Source organism: Rhipicephalus sanguineus, chromosome 11, assembly GCF_013339695.2.
Source record: "Rhipicephalus sanguineus isolate Rsan-2018 chromosome 11, BIME_Rsan_1.4, whole genome shotgun sequence".
Lineage (NCBI taxonomy): Eukaryota > Metazoa > Arthropoda > Arachnida > Ixodida > Ixodidae > Rhipicephalus > Rhipicephalus sanguineus.
The window spans coordinates 69763799-69785653 of record NC_051186.1 but is presented as its reverse complement, the minus strand read 5'-3'; the positions used below and the strand labels follow the sequence as shown (position 1 = coordinate 69785653).

General features: G+C 44.3%; 2 protein-coding genes across 3 annotated transcripts in view; both read right to left on the bottom strand.

Annotated features, from left to right (window-relative positions):
* Positions 1-3426: 3426 nt before the first annotated feature.
* On the bottom strand, positions 3427-5020 carry LOC119375596 (rRNA-processing protein UTP23 homolog). Its single transcript, XM_037645814.2, has 2 exons — positions 4780-5020; positions 3427-4042 (listed from the first exon to the last, which is right to left on the bottom strand). Exons 1-2 carry the CDS (start codon positions 4929-4931, stop codon positions 3436-3438), a joined length of 759 nt encoding a protein of 252 aa, XP_037501742.1. The 5' UTR covers positions 4932-5020; the 3' UTR covers positions 3427-3435.
* A 1280-nt stretch (positions 5021-6300) lies between these two features.
* LOC119373948 (transcription factor IIIB 90 kDa subunit) overlaps positions 6301-21855 on the bottom strand; it is a 55343-nt gene continuing 39788 nt past the window's right edge. The window contains exons 9-18 of one of the 2 annotated variants that reach the window (XM_049411306.1): positions 20864-21190; positions 19975-20036; positions 19278-19359; positions 16537-16598; positions 15613-15780; positions 14668-14819; positions 14076-14118; positions 12679-12766; positions 11455-11538; positions 6301-10266 (exon numbers count right to left, since the gene is read on the bottom strand). In XM_049411306.1, coding sequence (XP_049267263.1) covers positions 10211-10266; positions 11455-11538; positions 12679-12766; positions 14076-14118; positions 14668-14819; positions 15613-15780; positions 16537-16598; positions 19278-19359; positions 19975-20036; positions 20864-21190 — 1124 coding nt within the window. In that variant the 3' untranslated portion in view covers positions 6301-10210. The remainder of the gene's footprint in view (positions 10267-11454; positions 11539-12678; positions 12767-14075; positions 14119-14667; positions 14820-15612; positions 15781-16536; positions 16599-19277; positions 19360-19974; positions 20037-20863; positions 21191-21855) is intronic. The other variant, XM_049411307.1, reaches the window with a different exon arrangement.

Genomic DNA, 21855 nt, shown 5'->3' with positions numbered 1-21855 from the left:
AGTGGTGCACGTGCCAGATTTTGCAAGCAACCACTGGTGGTCCCAAGGATTAGCAAGCCGAGGTAGCTGGCAGATTCATGCGACTTGTCTCTGCACGCCTATTGTTGCAGCTCGCGTCTCAAAGAAGCAAGGAGCAACTTTATGCGTTTGCTCACTTGTCTTTGTCACGTTCACAATGCCAGCATTGTGAAAGGCTGCCTTCTCAGTCATCCGAGTAATATGTGCTGGGTTTGCCTACACAATGTAAGCACCATGTGCATTAATTTAGTTAGTACCTGAACATTTACTGTAATATGTAGTGTTGAGAAAATTGTGAACCTTTCTGTAGCTGTTGGATGCAATGCTACCCCAATCACTGCTTCACCATTCCGGCAAAACTATTTTTTTTTACATTGCTGAGTCAGTCGAATATGGGCTATTGTTAAAAAATTGGCAGATCCCACGCACCGTGGGAATCAATGATATGCGAAGCATGCATGAGGAAGTTTTCTATGTGGCTCTTTTAATATCAGCATCACCACATCAGCCACTTATCGTGTATTTCAGGCAGACGGGTGTAGTACTCAGTAAATATATTTACATATTTTATACGCACTGACGTATCTAGAAACAACGCAAGGGTGTAGAAGTGGTTTTCATAGTTGCGTAACGATGCCACGACTAACATGGGCACTACCAGCACCAGCAATGGTAGGCTCAAATGTTATTCTTGAATTCGTCCGTGGTGGTGGTTTAACACGCACACGTGTCGCGAATACACGTCCATGTGTGGAGCGCATTGTTAACCTGGGCACCATCAATGTGATCAGTCAGTGCCACCAGCAGAGCAAGAGTTATCCGTCTGTTATTGCGGCGACGAGGGGCCTATGTACACTGAAGTATGATGTATAGTTGAGCTGTTGAAATTTGTGGATGCCTCTTATTAAGAAATGATCAATGACACCTCTGCTCCTCGTAGTGGGCACGAGGTCTTGGCAGGCCCTGTCCACATCGAAAGCGTCTTTCATGTACTGTGTGAGCCAGGTGTTGTTGGGTTTTGACACATCCACATTGTAGTCACTGGTAATGAGCGGAATTATCCTCTCGGCAGAGTTGTTGCGAGTAGTCACCGCGGTTGTGGCGTAATTTCCAAGAAACGTTGATGAGAAGCTTTTCACGGAATCCTTTTGCGCTCCGGGGCTCAGCTAAATGGCAGGCGAGCGTGATGTTGCTGTCGTTAATTCATGTGCGCGACATAAGTCGCCAATTCGGCTGGTTGCATCTGTGTCTTCGTGGTCTGGAGGTTGGCACAGTGCGATGGCGGCAATGTTGAAGTTGCACACTGCTGTGTTCTTATATATGGCCATCTGCAATGAGGCCGCTTGCTGTGGGCGACGCACTGGAATCCCCTGATGTAAATGGGCTCATCGCTCCAGCTTTCAGAGAGGACCAGTATGCAAGTTTGTTGGAGCACAGTGTCTTTGTCACGGTCATGAATATGCGCGTGCAGAGACTGGATGTTAAGAGCGGTGAGCGTGAGGTTCTGTCTGTTGTGGTGCCGCACGATGGCGTCAGTCTGGTGTGGATATCATGCGTAACTTTCGTTAATGTATTCCTCTGGGGTCGAGCAATGCTTCAATATAGCTTGCTGAATCATAGGAATACAAATGTAATGTTAATAGACTGCTATAAATGCGGAGCCAACACTGGAATCACAGATGTTAATCTGCTATGACGCCTGTATCGTAAAAGTACATATGTAGTGCTTATTGCTTTCTTATAAAATTAGATAGCCAGCACCACAACCACAAGTGATGTTGCACCGACATTACGCCTGTATAGGCTGTTTTTCCAAACCAGTTTATAGACCTGGCTTAGATAGCCAGTACCACAACAACTGACGTTGCACCGACATTACGCCTGCATAGGCTGTTTTTCCAAACAAGTTAATAGACCTGGCGTGGCATTGTGGTAGAATACCCGATTGCCATGCAGAATGCTTAGGTTCGATTCCTGCTGGATCCTAATTTTTCTCTCCATTTGCCGGGTCAATGCTGCCAATGTCGACTTTCCTTAACACTCTCGCATTTACATTACCAACGGCTGTTCTCGCTGTTCCTGGGTAGATATAAACTGTCAATCACCTGTAGCGCATACCCATACACCGCGGCCCATGGTAAATGGGTATGTGCCACACGTGTCTGGAGGAAAGGTATTGACGACGTACGCTACAGGATTTTCGCCTTATGTGATGACCAGACAGTCATATTCATCAAAACCTCTTGCCCTCCCATGCCAATTTTGGTCTACACCAAGTTAAGAAGTCGATCATGAGAGCACCCAGGCGTAGGCAGCTAGATAGATACGTAGATAGAAACGCTCAAAGTGCCAAAGGTTCGCTAAAAAATGCTTCATATTTAAAAGCGATACGAATTAATTAATGGCTTTGTGTGCTGCTTGACCTGCGTCCTCTTGTGCACAATGCTTAACTGCAAGGGACATGAAGTGTTAAGCCGTCAAGCAGGGAATGTAGCTACCGAGTGAGGGCCGCATTTTGACCATAAAACGTACATAACTTCGCTACTATGGCACCATTTTGAAAAATTCTCGCTGCTACGTGTTTATTACTTGTGCACAACTGCAACACAACTAAATTTCGACCTCTGGGTGGTTTAGAAACCCTTTAAAGGGGTCCTGGAACAATCCTCGGGCTTGGTAAAAAAACACATTCCACGAACAGCAAAAACACTGCTATGAGCAGCTCATCCAAATTTTGTGGTTTGCATGGTGCATAGTTACAAGCAGAGCGCGAGTTTGCCACTTTCTCAAGTGCGCTGTCTTCATACAGAGACCCGTTCTCACTCTCTTCGAAGCTGCCGGCAGCTGCCAGATTTTGTCATTTAGCAGACTGCTGCTATTTGCTGATAGCTGACATAAATCGAGAGTGGCGCTTGGATCTGATGCGCTTCTTGCTACGGGGTGCTGCCACATTCCAGCACCATGCTCCATAGTGTGCTAATATTACACTGTGTGTTAACCTTTTGCGGTCCATTGACGGCCCCTACCCGACAACGCAACATGGCTGCAGTGGTCCGTGGTCGGACACTGCTGGACAAGTTCTATCACGATTGATTCACGCATGCGTTTTCTCACTACATTATGCACCATCTGTAAAAGAGTAAGTAAACTTCTTTTACTTGAGCTTTCAGTCTTGTACTTTTGGACCAGAACGGACGGAAGGTGGGAAAAGGTTTCGGACCGCAAAGGGTTTAAGTTTGTCACTCTCCCCCCAATTTTTGCATCAATCGATTTGTAATGCAATAAACTCATATACCTAGGTAATTTGATGATTACATGGAAAAGTGGTTCAGGAACCCTTCAATGCCATCGCATCACCAGTGCGCTGCATGTGGCAACGAGCAGCAACTTCGAGCAGAAAGAGTGGCGTGCAACACTTTACTCGGCAGAGGACTTCGAAAGTTCCGACACAACATGCTTGGCGAGCTTGACACGCTTGTGCCTCTTCCGCTTCCTGCCGGCCTCCGAGCTTTCCCGTTCTGCCTCCGCCGACGGCCTCTTCGTGGCCTTCTTCGGCTTCTTGCACGACAGCGGGTTGGGTCCGCCGGGTTTCCTCCGCTTCCTCTTGGGCGTCGTTTCCTCCAGGAGGTTTTCTTTCTTTTTGAGCTGCTTGATGACCTCCATCTGACGCTCGGGGGCCTGGGACTGCGCCTGCAGCGCCTCCATGCCCTTTTTCTCGCTCTTCTCCGACGGCTTTTCGAGGGTGATGGCGTTGAAGAGGTACAGGAGCGGCACGCCGACGAGGGCGCGCAGCCTCTCGCTCAGGTCGTGGTCCTGCGTGGCGACCATGTAGTGGTCCTGGTTGCGCTTGCGCACCATGCTGTGGAAGCAGTTTGCGGCCGTGATTGGCTGCTTCTCGTGGCCGCAGCGGCGCACGGGAAACTGCTTGATGACCAGCGTGGCCCCGTACAGCTGCGGGCCCAGGCTCTCCGTCTCGGTCACGGCGCAGACCGTGGTGCAGAGTTTGACCTCTTCCCCGAGGTACCTGCGAGGGAAGTAAAATATGATGGGATGCAAAATGCAAACTTGCACGCAAGTTGTGGCGTGGTGCATCAGCACTTTATGCCAAATAAATGTAGTGCTCACGAATCGGATTCAAACGCGACATCAAAACTAGAAGGTACGCGCGCTTGCTCGAGATACCCGCGCCATGTCACCACCAATCTGACAACTAACGCTGATGTTGGCTATGATGTAAGGCATACTACGTCGATGGAACACTATCACAAGATCCCACAGTACGACAGCTGCCAAGCAGCGGATTTACTGTCTTCCACGTTTGAATGGAACACAGCAGCCAGAATTTGATATATTGCTGTATGTTATGACAGGCGGACACAAGGCATTTTTCACTGTTGTCACACGGTGCAGTTTTGATCGCAATCGAGCCCGTTCGGGATCGAATTAGCAGATCGCGATCGGTTCATTTGCACAAGCTACAGAAAGAAGCCAATCGGGGTCCTAAACTTCAATCCGTCGCAAGGCTAGATGCGCAGGCAACCTACAACATCCTCATCATCTCTTCGATCCGTATCGGACACGATCGCGATCGAAAGTGGCCATGTGACGGCGCGGTGTGAGACGCGCTTGGAGTGTTGTGCACAATTTATCAACATCGCATAGGCTTGTCGTTCTGAATACCCAATGTAACACTTCTTGCTATGTCTCATAGGGAGAAGACTTCGCGTACAACAGAGAAGCATAGAGAAACCTAGAACTCACTTCGGCATCTGATCTCTGATGTTCACCTTGTACTTGAGCGCAGCCGCACAGAAGGTGCCGTCCACGAGGATCTGGTACGGCGGTCGGAATCCGAAGGCATTTTTGTAGAAGGTGAGGTTCCTCTGGACACGTCTGTAACGGTTTATCCTCATTCTGTCCCGTTTTCAAAGCGTGCGCTACGGCATCGTCAACCACACGAGAAGTTTCGTCGGTTTCGTCGTCAAACACACGTGTCGACACAGCGCAGGAAAACAAGACGTGAGCATAGCAAACGCGCGAATATCGACGTCGAAACAACGCTAATGCCGATGCTAGTGGCGTTTACGAGGTTTTAGCAACGAGAACAACGAAAGACCTTGGCTACGAAGAAAAAAAAAAGAATGAAAAAACTAGCGCTTAATCTCAGAATTTCGAATCCTGCGCACATCACTGAGACCTCCAGAGCAAGTTAATGCGTGTCTAGCTACAGTCAATTGACAATTTGCAAAATAGTTGCTGCGCATGTGCCAGCAAGTATGTTTTCCAAACAAGTAGCCTCTGCCACAGGCTAGCAGAACAAAAAGAAAAGTTTTGCTTTTCATTCAACACTGCCCTGCCTTTCCTTTCTCTCTGCACGCTATGGAGCTTACAGTGAGTCTGAGAACAAAAGGTTTCGTGTGGAAAATATTCTTCCAGGAAGGCCAAGTTACAGATGCTTGCAATGTGTAAGCTAAGGGGTGCTCACTATTCTGCAAAGTGTCAATCAATTCAGGCATTAACACTCAATTGAAATGCCTCTTCCACAATCACGCCCATGAAGATTTTGCTCCATCACTTTTGATGTGGTTCCCATACATTCTATAAATTGTTTTTAGATGCGAAGTATCTTAGGGCGGAGTTCAATCCGGTGGTGGTGGTGTGCGGCGTGACCACCCTTACTGCGCATGCGCATACCCTCTCCGCTTCTCATTTCCCACTCTCCCCTTTCCCCCTCTCCACTCTTCCTCTGAAACGCGGGCTAGACATGCCGAAATTCTCTCCCGCGCAACGCCGCGATGAGCACCAGCGCATGCGCGTCCCCTCCCCCTCTCTCTCCTCTCCTACGCTGCCCCCCTCTCGCATGCCTGCCGACTGCGTTCCCCGCTCGCCCTGTGAGAACGGCCAGGCTAGAGGGAAGACGCGCGTAGCGTTCCTCTTCGCGTTCCACGACGCGAGGTCGGTAGCATGCCCAAAGAACGCCAACGGAACGCGATCGTGCAAGTGCACCGGCTTCGCATCGCCTCATGGTCCCCTTTAGCGGAAAATGGTGTAATTTTTTTAATAAAGGTACTGGCACGTTCTGGTTGGAAACACATCGTCAATGAGGCAATGCATTCGCACATCCAACCAAAGTGAGCTTCTCATATCTTCACTCAGTGCGTAGAATCAAGCGTTGAAGGGAGCTGGAAAATATATGTACAGAGACAACCGAGCTCTGATTATGTGAGGATCTCGGATCAATCGTTTGGATCAAGAATGAACCGACTGGCCCAACAACTTGTTTTGAAAAAGCTGTTTATTGTGCTTGTAGAAACACACACAAAAATTATTTTCATCTTTTCCGCAACATTCACCCAGAGGCCCATGTTACCCTCACACACACATAAGTACACACACATGTATAAACAGACACATGCGTGGCAAGCTTCCAATCATGTCTGAATGCTGTAAAATAGATTCACGCTGCCGACAGCTTCGAGAACAAAATCTATACGCTCTTCACACGACGACAATCATAACTCACTTTAAATACTCGTAATCATACATGCATCACTCAATCAACATCCCGTTTTACCTATAAATATGAGTTAGTAAGTGAAAGCGCACTCAGCTGTACATATTAACATTCTGTACGTGCATATACAATAGTAGTACCATACATCAGCTGCTTCAAGGCAGAGCAGCAGCCAATTCCTTTTAGCATTAACAGTGGAGTGAAATAATATAGCCCATCTTTACAAGATAATGCACGAATAATATAGCAGTCACAGACGTCAGCAGGTATGTGATAACTGCCAATCCCGACATCCTTCATTCATACAGTACGGCAACTGGCACAAACGTGAAAACAAGGAAGACTAGAGAAACGGAGAAACCAGATAATGTGGACAACTGTGTTGTAAGTTTACTCAGGCGTATGTTGTGGTAACGCTGTTTGCAGTATCATGTTGCTATGCCAACAAGCGCGGATAACAATAAATTAGTACCAGCCTCAATCCTTCTACTCGCTCACTTTGGTGTAAACATTTAAGTCTAATGATTACTAATCGAAGCTATTAAGTTTTTGAGACAAGTCTATACTTAATAAGAGTTCCGAATCACTCCAGAATCGAGACATTCCTTCTGCAATATATGGAGAAATGCGTCAACGTTCCACGCAAACTCTTTAACTCCTTCTGTTTCTGAAGGGCGAAGCCTACATAAATGTACATAATCCACAACGTTTTCTTGAAGATACAGAACTGAAACTACTAGTTTTCATCTTGGGGTCACAAGTGAACGTGTCGTGAACACCAAATAGTACCTCCTATTCTTCGATTTACGCTCGAGCTTAGATACAATCAATTAAAAGTTGAAATAGTGATTGTTAGTTAATGATTCACTGATTATCACAATCCTGCACGCTGATGTCTACTGCTACTAATGATGCATTGTCAGGAGAAATATTTTCAACTCCACTGCATTGTCTACAAGGAATGCTTGTCCTCCTCATCCAAACTGGTAGTATTTGCATTGTGCACGTACATATATACGTATATAGTAGTGCAAGAGACTTCTTTTTTTCTGTGCAGCATTCATCTGTCTAACTCAAAACAAGCTGTCTGTTTACTGAACTTGTGCAAAATTAATCGCAATATCACGACTGATGCATGCATTAACTTTCCTATCTACATTAATTTAAAGTATGTAGCAAAAAATTATAAAGAAAACCTTAATCCCATTTGTTTTGACCTTCAGGTGCTGCTGCAACTTTGAAATATGGTGCCAAGTGTCTGAAGACCAACAGTTTCAAGTGCTACTGGCAGAAAAAGCTTAAAAGCAAGGTTCTCCATACTCAGGAGCAACATTATGCGTTAGTGAACACAGCAACACTGCCTTCTTTTAAGGGAACAGTGGAGACAATAGAAATATAATGTAGCGAATTTGTGCAATTTTTCCTCGCCGGAGCACTTTAGATATACCATACTTATTGAAATTTGCAACTTTTCAATTCAAAGCACCCATTTATATTTTTCTTATCTTATTTCAGAATAGGCAGCAGTACAGTACATGATTTCAGCATACTTTGGTTTTTCAGAGTTCCCTATTACATGAGAAAAATAAAAAGAAAAGAAAACAAGATGGGGACGGGTAACATAACAAATGTGGTACCTTTAAACACTTGCTCCCCCATGCATCCACAATCAATACGTGCTCCTCAAAACACACCATCATACACACATAGACGACAGTATGTTCCCAAATATCAGGTTACGCGTGTGCAAAGAAAGCCGTATAAAAAGAAATATCCGTACCTAATGACATATACATTTGTACAGGAGCGTAACAAAGTAATAAATAGATAACAATACATAGTGACACCCACTCGTTTAGCAATTAACAAACAAATAGAAAACGCTACTGAAGCCCTGAGTAATACCCCTGTAGTAATACCAATACTCATGAGCGAGTATGTTTAAAGATTTTTTTTTTGTGCAACTCCCATTACAAAGCACGCATATAATTCAACCATGCACGATCCATCATGCTAGATTTAAATATCACAGTGTTTATGCGCTACAGTTGCTCTGTGAAGGCCTGATTGGGAGAAATACTTGCAATGAATAAAGACTCCCCGGCATGTTACAGGTGTTAGCCGAATCTCGTGAAAATAACGAACTAGAGATAACTAATAATAAATAATGACTATATAAACTGTTGCAGAAAAACATTCAACCAGTCTCAGGAGATGCGAAACTGACACAAGTGCTGCTGTCATCACGGACATTGTGTACACTCAAATCCAATGCATTTCATTAACAGTTCCAAAAAGCTACGGATAAATCAGCTAATCCAATTCTAACTTAAAGATGACTTAAACGAAATGTTTGGTCTCGCAGAAATCTGGGATTGCATCTGGAACAGAAATGAGCTTTGTTTGTGCTCTCAAAACTCATCTTTCAAACCGTTAGTTTTAAGAAACGTTTCCCACTAGGAAAAAAAACGTAAAGATTACCATAATTACATTCCCATCTGCAACAAATCTCAACCACTAAAGACAAAAGATTTAAAAAATGTTACTGGAGTCTACTCTCAGATAGAGAGAAAGTGGTGCGGAAGATTTTACGCACATAACGTGTTTACAACGTATTTTTGGTTTATGTTGCATAGCAATAGAACCTTGATTTTGCGATCTGCTATAACCATGTCATCATGGACGAAAAGCATGCCATGTCAGCGCTGAAAAACAAAACAACACAATTTTTGACACATCCCAGCTCAGGTTAAAGAAACCTTACCGCACATGTTTAACAAAAGTTTTGGTGCTGGCAGACACGATTACAAAACCAAAACAAAAGCAATGTCTGGACATGCTTTTGTGTTTTATGTGAAATCTACTTAATAATATAGTTCGCTTCACCAATATACTGCAGCTGGCTTAAACGGCATTACATTTTGGTACAGTAGAAGTACTTGACAAAATTGCTTAGTCATGTAGAATGCTAAGCACTATTTAAAATGACTTGCATATGTTTTAATGAACCTAATAAAGCACATACCTCAAAGGCACACATACACATTTTTGTCAGTATTCCGTAAATGTCACACTTGCCCTTAATATCTAAACTGTAAAATAATGGCAATAAAAAAAAGTTGGTTCCCAACACACTAAACACGATTACATACGCTTGCACTATGTGCATATAGTGTGTAACAACCCTAGCAGCACCAATTGTTGATGTAACACTGCCGCAACGTTGTGAATACTAATGTCGCAAACGTTGCTTCAACGTTATGGCAACAATGCATGCTACAAGGAAAGCATGTTCACCATTCTCACATCAGAAATTGCTTTAGAGCATTCATAAGCAAAACAACCACAAACACACACTTTTAACTTTTTACAAGGAAAAAGGTCTCCACAATTTGGCATGGTTTTATACTGTTGTGCCTGCAACAAAACATTTGCTTTGCCTCTCCGCGTCACCGCCGCTTCAGGTTTGACACTGGGCGAGTTCTCGGAATGGATCGTGCCGAGAGTCCAGGTTAGGGAAAACAATGCTGTTCGCAGCACACTGTACGTTAACCAAAGTAGCCACGGTTTCACATACACGCTTGCGAAGTTGCGGATGTCCAACCAACAAGAATTTGAAGAGCGGGCCCGCGAAAGCAATGAGAATTTGAAAATCCTAAAATGCAGCTGCGGTTGCCGTCAGTCTCCGTAGTCGTCGTACTCCTCGTGATACGCAAACTCGTCTTGCTCTTCTCCTGCAATGCGAACAAAAGATGCCCAGGACAATTAGCGAAGCTTCCGAGATGTAGCTGGCACACTATGAAGAAACAAAAAAAGGGAACTAAGAAAATTATGAGCTAAAGTCTTCTTTTCGTTTTCAACTGTGCAGGTATATAATGCGTGGTTTGACGAATAAAACTTTTGTTGTAAGTCAGCGCTGTTGTTTGTGTCCTTCTCGGCCCGGTCTTTCGTCTTTCGCGCTGTTTCCCTCCAAAATTGTGAGCCCTTCCCCTATCGGGAAAATGGGGGCAAGCGAAGCTTGGCGTGTACGTACGTGCCTGACGCACTGCTTTTCTTCCTTTCTATTGCGTTGCGCAATGCTCCCTCCCTCTAAACTTTTTCCTTCCTCCATGTTAGGAATTGGACCTTCGTCCATGAGCTCAGCAGTGCAACGCTTCGGTTACTACAGGCAACAACGACGGTCACGCATTCGTGTCCAGGCAACAATCAAATGTGGCAACGTGAAATGACAAGTGGCCTCGACAAAAAATCAGACTGCCGTATCAGAAACGGCTGATCACCGACAAGCCCACGATCGAGAGAGCATCGGTCACTGGAAAACGGCGCAAGCAAATACGCATGTGACCGGCACACCTTCAGGGGCCGCATTTCTTTATGATCGCTCGCACCGGGTTTTTTGTGTGCGATGCTGCCACCGAAATCTGCGACATGTAACAAGCTTCGGTTGAAAAAGCATGACTGTGAAAGATAAGACTAAGGGAGGAGGATGGAGACAAGTGGTGAACACAATTAATGGAGAGCAACGACGTAGAATTGCACTGAAGGAACGAGCAAGACTGGATTCGCTGGTACCAGTAATAACGTGTGAAAAGCACTCCTATCCATTAGCGAATCGTTCACTTTCTTTAGCAAATCGTTCACTGTCGTGCTGTTTTCCTCACAACAGATTACCGGCTAGCCCAACCTCGCACGCTGCTCGATAGGCTAGGTATGGTTAGGCTTGGTTGAGTTGGGTTAGGCTAGGTGAAGCGCTCTCCTGGTTGCTTTACGTGCCAAGAAAGCACCTTTCAGCTGGCTGGACACAATCTGACAGTAGCTTTCTTCCTCGAGCAGCCGCCTAGAGGAGTAGCCAGGCCAATCCGACAAGAAATGTCGACGGAGAATGAACGAGTACAAGCATGGAAAATTCCCCATTTGCCTACCTCGAAGCTTGTTCAAAAGTTGGCCCGCGCCCAGGTGGAACTCGTCGTCAGCATCCTCTTCCTCTTCTTCCTCCTCGTCTTCTTCTGCAGTGAACGTTTACGAAGAGAAAAAAAAACTGTAAGGGGTCTGTTCGCTCCATGGACTGGGCAGCCCTTGCATGTAAGCCGTTGCGGACAAAAGAAATGAAAAAATCACGGGCAGTATGGACAAACTAAATTTAGTATTGAATCATTTACCACTTACCGGTGCTCTTTTAATGAACTTAACTCAAACGTTTCCTCTATTAGCAGATCATATACACACATTTGCGAAAAGAAATAGCAATACACTCAGAACTCCTTATAACGAAGTCGCGAATTGACATGAAAATAACTTTGTTAATATCGAAAAATTCATGATTGATAAATGTACATTTGTAGTACTGTATCGATGACAAGACTATTCTGCATTTAGTTCATAATAACCAATAATTTCTTATATCGAGGTTTGAGTGTATGGTAGAACGGACAAATTATGCTTAACAAATTATTTTGCCAGGTGCCGGTGCTTTTGAATGAACCTATTATTAACTCAGACTCTTCTTTTACTAGCAGTTCAAATACGCATTTTGAAATTACGTTATTCTTCGATGTGCCTCAGGTTACACAGCATGCTAAGCCTCAGACTTGCACGTGCATACGTGCCTCATATGTGCAGTCATACCTCATACGTGCAGCCTCATATGTGCAGATGTGAAGCATGAGACGTATGTGCGACGTTCAATTCACTTGCAATTTTATGTCGTCTCTTCAAGCGTTGTCTCTGATCAACATAATTCAATTTACTTGTTGCTGAAGTCCCACGTACATGTGTTTGATGTGAATTTTGTAGGCGAGTGTGCCGAGTGCAAAGTCCAGTGATGTAGTACTTGCTTTCGTTTCGCTGCAATTATCACTAACCGCTTTGCTTACGTATGAAATTTGAATGGGCATGCGGGTACATCGACGACTGAAGGAAAGCACGGCAGTTACCACTGCAAAGTTGAGGAAGCTAAAATTCTGAATACTCAGCCGTTGACCTTGCACCGAGTGGTTAGTTTACTGAACAAGCAGAACTAAACAATATCTTTGAATCCTTCACATTTGGTGGTTCTGTCTTAACAGATGGGGCCAACAAGAAAAAAGGCCTAGTTGAAAAGGTCACAAGCGAAACACAGTAGTAACAGTTGAAGAGGTACCACATACCTTGGTACTCAATCTCCTCTTCCAGTTCTTTCATGGCAGCCCTGTCATCAGCAGCAGCAGGCTTAGCAGCTGGACTGCCGATGTCGTCCTGTTTGACCAACAAAATCATGCACAATTAGAAGTGTAAAACAAACTTTTAAACACATTTAAGTAAAAGAAGCACGAGCGACAAAAAAAAAGCATTGGTTGTACAGATAACAGCAGGTCAGCTCGGACACAGAGGCATGCCACAGCTGCCTGCACCTAACGGTGTAAGGTAACGATACTGTCACGTGGTTGCGACGGTGAAGAAGGCTCCAGCAAGACTCGGAAATACGGCACTCTTTATTGGGCGAACTTGTACCCAAAAATGAATGGTCAAAGTACAAGCAATTCATGCTGTACACTAGTGGCGAGAACAGTCGTCGGCCGACGAGTAATCTGATCAGCAGTCATTTATACACGTGAGTATCTGATCAGCAGTCATTTATACACGTGACATACAAGGTTCCAGAGTTATCACTGATGGCTGAGTTAGTTCCAGAATAAACTGTACTGATTGCATTGTGTGCTCAACTCATCAGAAGATTCTAAAACAATCTGGAAGGTTTCCAGACTTCTGGTCCCAGCAAGCATATGTATCGTTCAATGGCATGACTCATTAATCTGGTCATATTTGGCCGCAACCCGGTTTATTCAGAGGATCCTCAGGGTGCTCCAAGCACCGCTAATGCACGATGAAAAGGAGCGATGCAAAGGAGGAGCAAAGTCGCAGCCATGGCTGTGACTGGCACTGACTAACACTCCTAGGTTTAAATGCACATATAAACCCCATAGAGTGGACGGGAGGATGACCGCCGCCGTAGCTCAGTGGTAGAGCATCGGACGCGTAATTCGAAGGTCGCAGGTTCTGTCCCTGCCGGCGGCAAGTTATCTTTTCATCCACTTTACTTTCTTTACACTTTATCCTAATTACAATTAATAACATCCCCTATACTTTCTTTGGCATTATTGTCTGTTAGTTCTCATTAATATTGTGTCCAACTAAGAAACAAGCCCTTAAAAGTCATATTCTTTCCTTCGGTGATAAGAACAGCACTACAGGTCGGCACATTCCTTTCGTCAAGTCCTTTTGTTTTCTATATGTTTCATGACTGTTCCGTGATTCCGGAAAGAATTTTCCATGATTGCCATTACGGTCAATATTCCACATTTGCCAGACTGTGTTCACCGTATGTCATATAAAGAAAAACCTGCCACATGGCAACACGTCAATGTTACAGGATGTATCATCTATGTCAATGCAAGAGATACAACAAGCCAATTATGAACATTAGCTACTCAAACAAAAGAGCCATTAGTGGCAGGATTAATTTTTGCCAAAAAGCATGCCAGATGTCACTGGCAACCGTACTCACCTCGTCATCAGAGATCACATCAGACTTGGCCTTCTGTTGACTACTGTAAAGAAACAAACAAACGAAAAACGAGCAATGAATCAAGAACGAGGCCTAGAATTACTTATCTTCAATATGTTCCTAATTATTTATTTCCTGCATTTGCACCTAAGTCCCTACCGAAAAGCAGGTCGGAAAACACTAGCAACTTTAAGAGACACCACCGCGGTCAAGCCTTCAGATAGAAGCGAGGTGAAAAGGATTGAAGTAAATTAGGTCTTAACACCATCCATGCGCATTGGCAGGATTTTGTCTCAGAAGGGGTGTGTGTGCAAACCCGTGTTCCATCGTGGGGTGGAAGGGAGGAGCGCTGGTGTGGTTTGGGTGGGGGGCAAGTGTTGGTGTTGGTGCAAATGCCCCTTTTCCTCCACCCCCCCCCCCCCCACTGACCGATGCCCATGACACCATCCGTAGCATGCATGCCAAAGCACCTTACAACCACAGATAGACACAGATCTCGTTCTGCATCAGGTTTCTGTTATTCAGGGAAGAATCTGAGCCCTGCCTCAATGCTAGAGATGGTTTCAATGCTAGAAGTGGTGCACAAACGTACAGGGCAATCGACTTGACCGTCGACATCAAAGAGCTGAATGCGCTAGCCGGGATGGGTGGCGGCTCTCTGCGGCTCTTCTTCTTCGGCGGTTCGGAAACGACCGACTGCGTTTCGCTTTTGTCAGCCTCGCTGGCAGAAGGCTGCTGCTGCTGCTGCAAATGCAGAAAGAAAAAAAAAAAAAGAGTAAAGCCTACACTGGCAAGAAAAACAGCCTCCCACTTGTTGTGGACTATAGAGGCATTATCATCATTGTCATTAGTTATTCTAAAACACAGAACATGGCACGACACTCAAACCTCGATATAACGAACACGGATATAACAAATTATCGGTTATAACGAAGTACTCTCAAACCTCGATATAACGAACATGGATATAACGAATTATCGATTATAACAAAATAAATGAAGAACAGTCTTGTAATAGATACCGTGTTAAAAATAAACCTTTATAACGAATTTTCGGATATAACGAAGTTATTTTCGTGTCAGATGTGACTGTTATAATGAGGTTATAATGAGTTATAATTAAGTACTGCCTTTTGAGGAAAAAACGAATGGACTGTAATAATCTTCAAAATGGTGTTTAGCCAAGCTTATCGGTAAGAAGACATAATAGTGGAAACAGCGCAAAAACGAGATGGAAATCAGCAGTATGCATAATGCAGGCGTACAAACAACTGAGCACCCATGTGGTGTGCTCAAAGCCTATGCCCCCCTTCCCAAATCATCGTCTATTCGTGCGCCCGTCAGATACAGGGCAGTCCAGCTTTGTTAGCCAGTAGCTTCAAACCGGCGCGTACTCAAGCTCACACCGCGTGGCTAAAACGCCCAAGAGCAACACCACAGAAACGGGATGACAAGCAAGGACAGAGACATCCTATCCATCTGATAAGAACTACACGCCATTTTTGGCTGTTTTAGAAAACAGTGCTGCCTGCTTCACCTCGGAGCTCTCCTGCTGCGGCTCGCTGGAGGGGAAGCCCAGTTCACTGTTGAGGCTCTTGAGGACATCGTAGTTGATCTTGTTGGAGATGCGCTTTTCCTGGAGCATCTTCTCAATAGCCTCGCCGGCGGTGTTGGCATGTATCGGCGCCCTCTTCCTGCGCTTGCGCTGAGTGAAAAATGAGCGAGACGGTAGAGATCACTAAGCAAGAAAGAAACGCCAGTATGGTTTGGGTCAACGATCAGCAAATGCGCGTCGCTGTGCATTTCCCAATGTTTCTTGCTTGACAAGTTCTGCGAAGTGTGACAGTCCAGGAAAGAACAAAAATCTTTGGAAGTCACATTGGTGCCTTAGTTCAGTGTCTATTAACGTTTTGTTAGCTTCCTGTAATTGGGCACTAGAGAAACATACAATACTGTGACACTGATAAGCATTTGTTGCAGACAAAAGTGGTGCGTAGTTGACACAAGTGGGTTGGCTGTGAAGGAACAAGTAAGCCACGTGGATGCTTGAATTGATTGATTGATTGATTGATTGATTGATTGATTGATTGATTGATTGATTGATTGATTGATTGATTGATTGATTGATTGATTGATTGATTGATCCGTTCATTCATTCATTGGACTGGGCATCCTGCAGTAACACAGGGGCCACTAGAGATTCTATAGTAACCTAGTGTGTAAAGGCGAGTGCTTAGCCACTGAAGGCACTTAGCCACTGGAGCACTCCATAATGATTGACTGCGACATTCCAGCTAGTTGGCTTGGCAGTAGAGTGATGGTTTTATTTCGCTTAGTGGCTTCAAGAAGACAAATTTGGAAGCAATTCTGAAAGGAAATCTACTACAAGTGGCGTAAGGCTGTCATTCACAGCTGAATCTTATCTTGACAAAAGAAAAAAAAATTTTAATTTAAAACCAACCTTCTTGGCCTCCGGCTTGTTGGCGTTCTCCTCTGCTTCTAATGCTTTTCTTGCTTCTTTTTCTGAAAATGTGTGGAAATGAGATAGTGCACATCACAAACGTGCTTATGCAGCTCACACACCTAAGCGTTTCAACGCTCACTGATGCACTTCCGAATTTAAATCTTTTCATACATGCGTGATTGAATATGTGTGGTAGAAATGGTACAAAACAATACCCCTCATTCTATGCCCTAAAACTACAACTGGACGGCAAGAATCAGCAAAATGAAATCTGATCTTCGGTTGCCACCCCTAACGCCGCGCCATAAATTTATACGTCTCTGTCTTTCATAAACAATTTCATCCTCCGATACGGTGGCACAAGCCGTTATACGCGCCCCATTACAGGTCGTCTTGCTTTAATTGCCATAGCAAAGTCGGCATTCAGTCATGCAAAATCATCACCTTTTCACATTCTTTCGTTCTGCAAACACCCGAAGGCTGGAACTGCCTTCCCATCTCTACTGCTCTTACAGTTCAAGGTAAAAGTTTAAAGACACTTTACACAACTTTATTTTCCAATGTGTTTATTAAGTTGTTCCACGGTTGCACTCATTTTCGTCTTGCAATATTCTATTTATAAATATATTACTTTATTGTTCAGTAATAATACCCACATATTACATATTATTAATACATTATTGTTCTGCATTGTGCGATTCGTTATTACTCGTAATTACATGATCACGAAACGCTGCCACAAAGTTAGACAAAATCGCAAAAGAGCACATAAAACACAAGCGCTGAGCTATCAATTGAACTTTTATTCACATGCGCAGAACATACATACCAGCATGTGGCTACACACAAGTTAAAAAAAAAAAAAAGAAACAGCCTCTACCCATTGCAAGGCGATAGATGGGAAGTTGATGTATGACTTTTTGATTATGTATATGCCAAGCCTCGATTATCTCTCGAGTTGTCTGGTTAGGATGCCTTGAAACAATGCTGGTTTCGCTTAAATGAGGTTCACAGCCACACTCTTGACAATGCGCAGCAATATGCAATAGGCCATCGATACGTAAACCTGCATCGTGCTCTCTTATTCTAACATTTACACACCCTCCTGTCTGGCCTATGTATGCAGTGCTATGTATTACTGGACTTTATAATTCTTGGTGCTCTGAATAAATTATTTTGAACAATTATTTTCTTCTAATTCTTTTTCCATGATAAGGCAGGTAGCGCAAAGAGACACGGACACAAGCGAACAATAAGTGTACAGGACAAGCGCCAACTTCAACTTTGTGCACTTATTCTTCGCTTGTGTCCGTGTCTCTTTGCGCTAGCTGCCTTAACATGAGTTCCCACAAACTAGCCCAGTTATCCGTTCTCGTAAGCATCATTTCTTTTTCCAATTGCACTCCCACCTGTAATGCCAATGACTCTGCGACGTTAGAAATAAACGAATAAATAAACATGGTGCCTTTACTTAAAACTAGAGCTGTGCGAATAGCAAAATTTTGAGTGCGAAGCGAATTCGAATAATAAAGATTGAGTGCGAATCGAATCGAATAATTTTTGAATAATTTTCGAATATTTCTCAAACATTTTTCGAATACTTCGAAGTGAAATACAGAGAAAAGTTGTAGAGAATCCCCAAGTATGTTCTCATCAGATAGCAACATGAAAGTGTTTCTTTTTGCTGGGTTGATGAAGCGCTGGCATGGGGTGGTGTTTCATAGTTGTCTTATCAATAATGAGGCAATTCAGAGGACGAATTGTATTTATGTACATGATTTGGTGCAACCAATGTGTTGCCGACAACACTTTACACGTGATAGGCAAAGATGCCATTTCCTCAGCCTCTCCTCCTCTTTCAACTTCTGTGGAAGCCCAACTGATGTGGCGGACAAGGGTGTGCTCCCTTCAAGTCCGGAGTTCCAAATCTGCCTCGTAGACGTTGATATATAAGAACATCTGAAATTTTGAATGCTAAAAAGCTTCGGCGTCCAACTTTACGGACTTCCTGCCCAAATTTCAGGCCCAAAACAGCATTAATTGAGCCCCCAACTCTGCCACATCTTTCATCTCCATGTTGGAGCCAGCGTTTTCTTGAGTTAATACATTTGCGACCGTAGCGGAGCTTGAAAGGCAGCTTTGCCGCAATACGGGGGTGTGATGAGGTGAAGCATATTGAAACTCTAGGGACCACTTCCAAAGGGACGTTGACTGCCTCTTGGCCAAGTTCGACCGTAACGGAGCTTGAAAGGCAGCTTTGCCGCAATACGGGGATGTGATGAGGTGAAGCATATTGAAATTCTAGGGACCACTGCCAATCGGACGTTGTGTCTTGGCCAAGTTCGACCGTAACGGGGCTTGAAAGGCAGCTTTGCCGCAATACGGGGTTGTGATGAGGTGAAGCATATTGAAAATCTAGGGACCACTTCCAATCGGACGTTGACTGTGTCTTGGCTAAGTTCGACAGCAACGGAGCTTGAAAGGCAGCTTTGCCGCAATACGAGAGTGTAATGAGGTGAAGCATATTGAAAATCTGAAGGGGTCACTTTCAATCGGACGTTGACTGTATTTGTTTTTGGGAAGTTCGAATAGTTCGAATAGTAAAATTCCAGTGCGAATCGAATAGCAAACACTATTCGAAAAATATTCGAAATTTCGAATATTCGCACACCCCTACTTAAAACTCATCTGTAAAGCATATCACAAAAGCGTTTTTTGAAAATTTTCAACATGCATACCCTCCATCTCCTTGAGGTACTCTGCGTGGGTTTGCATCCAGAACTTGGTCTTCAGTCGAACCTCGGCATCTGTCATGATGTACTGCACACACAAATGCCGAAAGTAAGCTACAAGCACCAGCACATGACAAGACAACAATCGCAGTGCAACACTGCAACACAAGCTACGCAAGCGATAAGGTTAATGCTGGTTTGAGCAACAAAAGTGAAAACGAGAGACAGAGAGAAGACAGACAAGGATATCGCTGTACTAACAACACAGCGTTAGCTATGAACCGAATAGCTCCATTGAACATCGTTTTTTACTACACTCTGTTGTCCACAGTTTGTTGCCCACTAATTTGTTACTACAATTGTTACTACACTCTGTTGCCCACTAATTTTACTACACTCTGTTGTCTACATTGATGAAAATGTGTCTATTAATGTCTGCAGTGCAAATCATTCCACGCTGCCTCTTGGATAACGTCAGTGCACCTCACGTTGGTTAGACAAGCCACTAAGCTCCAAACACATTTCAGGTAGAACCGTTGCCTTTAATTCTTTTTATAGCAGTTCAATAGTCATCTTTTATTCATATTTAATTCATCAGCTTATATTTTTTCGTAGGTTGTAACAGACTGCAGGTTCTGTTTCAATCTGCAGTGTTCCCGTGCAGCATTAAAAAAAGAAGCCAACTGCAAGAGACCCTGCTCACCCCGTCAAGCTCCTCATCATCAAGTCCTTCCAAGTCCAGGACACCTGACTCCGCTGTTGTTTCTATAATAAAAAAACGCAGCACTGAAGACTGGGCCATGAAGATGTAAAAAAGAAAAACTTGCAAGGAAAAAGAAGGTCGAATGGGCATCAGTTACACACAATTCTTCAACTTTGGTACTCTGCAGAGCCTACCATATACAGTACTTTCCGTACAGTTCATGTTTCTGCAATGCCTAATTCAAGTGACCAAGCATGCATTTTACAACTTAGTTTTCTAGCTTTGTTATTAGCTTCATACAAGTCAAGGAACTATTTAATTTTTTTCCTTTTTTTTTCCATGGTAATGCATTTCAGTGAAGACCAGAACCTTTTTCTAGACTGCCACGAAAAAAGGCTACTGAAGCTTATTTATGTTTATTTATTCATAATACCTGAAATGTTCGACGTGGACTTGCTCAGTTGTCATAGCGACCATTCTACACATATTTCCTCCCAACATGTTTGCACAACTTGCGTGTGTCGGATGGGGCATTACATGAGGGGTGGGTACGAAGAGGGAAAGATGTAGTGGTGGAGTCAGGTATGATTAAAGTCGTGAGTTGGTACATCTTTTCAAAATACAGCAGCACAATAAACAGACAAAGGCGAAACAAGGATGAAACAGTGCTCGTCCTTGTTGTCTTGTTTCGTGCTTCCTGTTTATTACGCTTCACTGTTTTGAAAAGGTCAGGTTAGATGCCGTAACTTGATAAGACAGTCTTTTTCAAAGGCCATTTCGAAATGGGAAACGACAAAAGCAATTCAGTTTTCTGGTGGGCAGCTTCTGGCTTGCCAACATTCCCATGAATGCACGTGGTCAAATAAACAAGCGAACCAACCGAACTCACCGACAGCGTCTCTGACCCTCATGCACTCCTCGATGCTTTCCTTCAGCCCCAACGTGGCGGCCGTCGGTCGTAAAGAGCTAACGATGCCGCTCGACTGCTTGGGCTTGTCTACGTCGATGCACTCGACTTCACCGTCTTCAGACCTGTCCTCATCTTCCCGCGGCGCCAACCGATCGGTCAACGAATCCTCCGCAGCCGATCCCGACGCGGCGGAACCCTCGTTGCTCTGCCGAGAGTCGTCCAGGCACGCATTGATGGTCTCCATGGTGTTGCCCATGATGAACTCGCTCGATATTCTATTTTCCTCGTCTTCACTCAGATGCTCATCTTTTAATGGAAAAAAAACAAACAAGCAAACAGTCAGCTGTCATCGGAGGAAGGGATGACGCAGCAACAAAGCAACACTCAAGCTGCCAAACGCTTAACAGTGAATAGGCTCAGACTTCTTTTCTTTACAAACGAGCTCGCCAATTTGTGCAGACAGCCACAGCAATCCCATTTTATAATATCACAGCACTCTGCAGATGCACCATTTCAAAAAACAATTACTGTGCCCCTCTTTAGTGCCTGAACAATCCTCCCTGTATGCGAAAGTAACGTAAACTTGGCCATGGGCAACATTACGTAGCACCGACTTCGTCGATTGGTCCTCTGCACTACGAAACCGCACCTTGGCCCTGCGGTGATGTGGTTCTGGCCACACATTCACCGTGCTTGGCTGCCGAGAAGGGTGGAAAGGACGAGCGAGAAACCGAAACCAGCCGAAGCGGGTTGTTCTATAACCTGTAACTTCCTTATTACAGCACTTATTCACAAAATCCTTGAGGCAGCATGTTCACATCGTACAAGTGTGCAGTTATCGCTTCATCACACATTTTGGACCACGGGGTTGTTTACTGGCCCTTCAAGTTCTTGCAGTGGTGTTCTTGCTGAAGTTCTTGCAAACGCTTAAGTTCTTGCCCAAAATAGTAGCAACGGTGCAACTATCTTTA

What these genes read in the sequence shown, in the direction of transcription:
- LOC119375596 (XM_037645814.2), bottom strand. Translation starts at nt 4,931, where the DNA reads ATGAGGATAAACCGTTACAGACGTGTCCAGAGGAACCTCACCTTCTAC. An exon ending in ATCAGAGATCAGATGCCGAA is followed by an intron (nt 4,043 to 4,779) that starts GTGAGTTCTAGG and finishes CTTCCCTCGCAG; the next exon opens with GTACCTCGGGGAAGAGGTCA.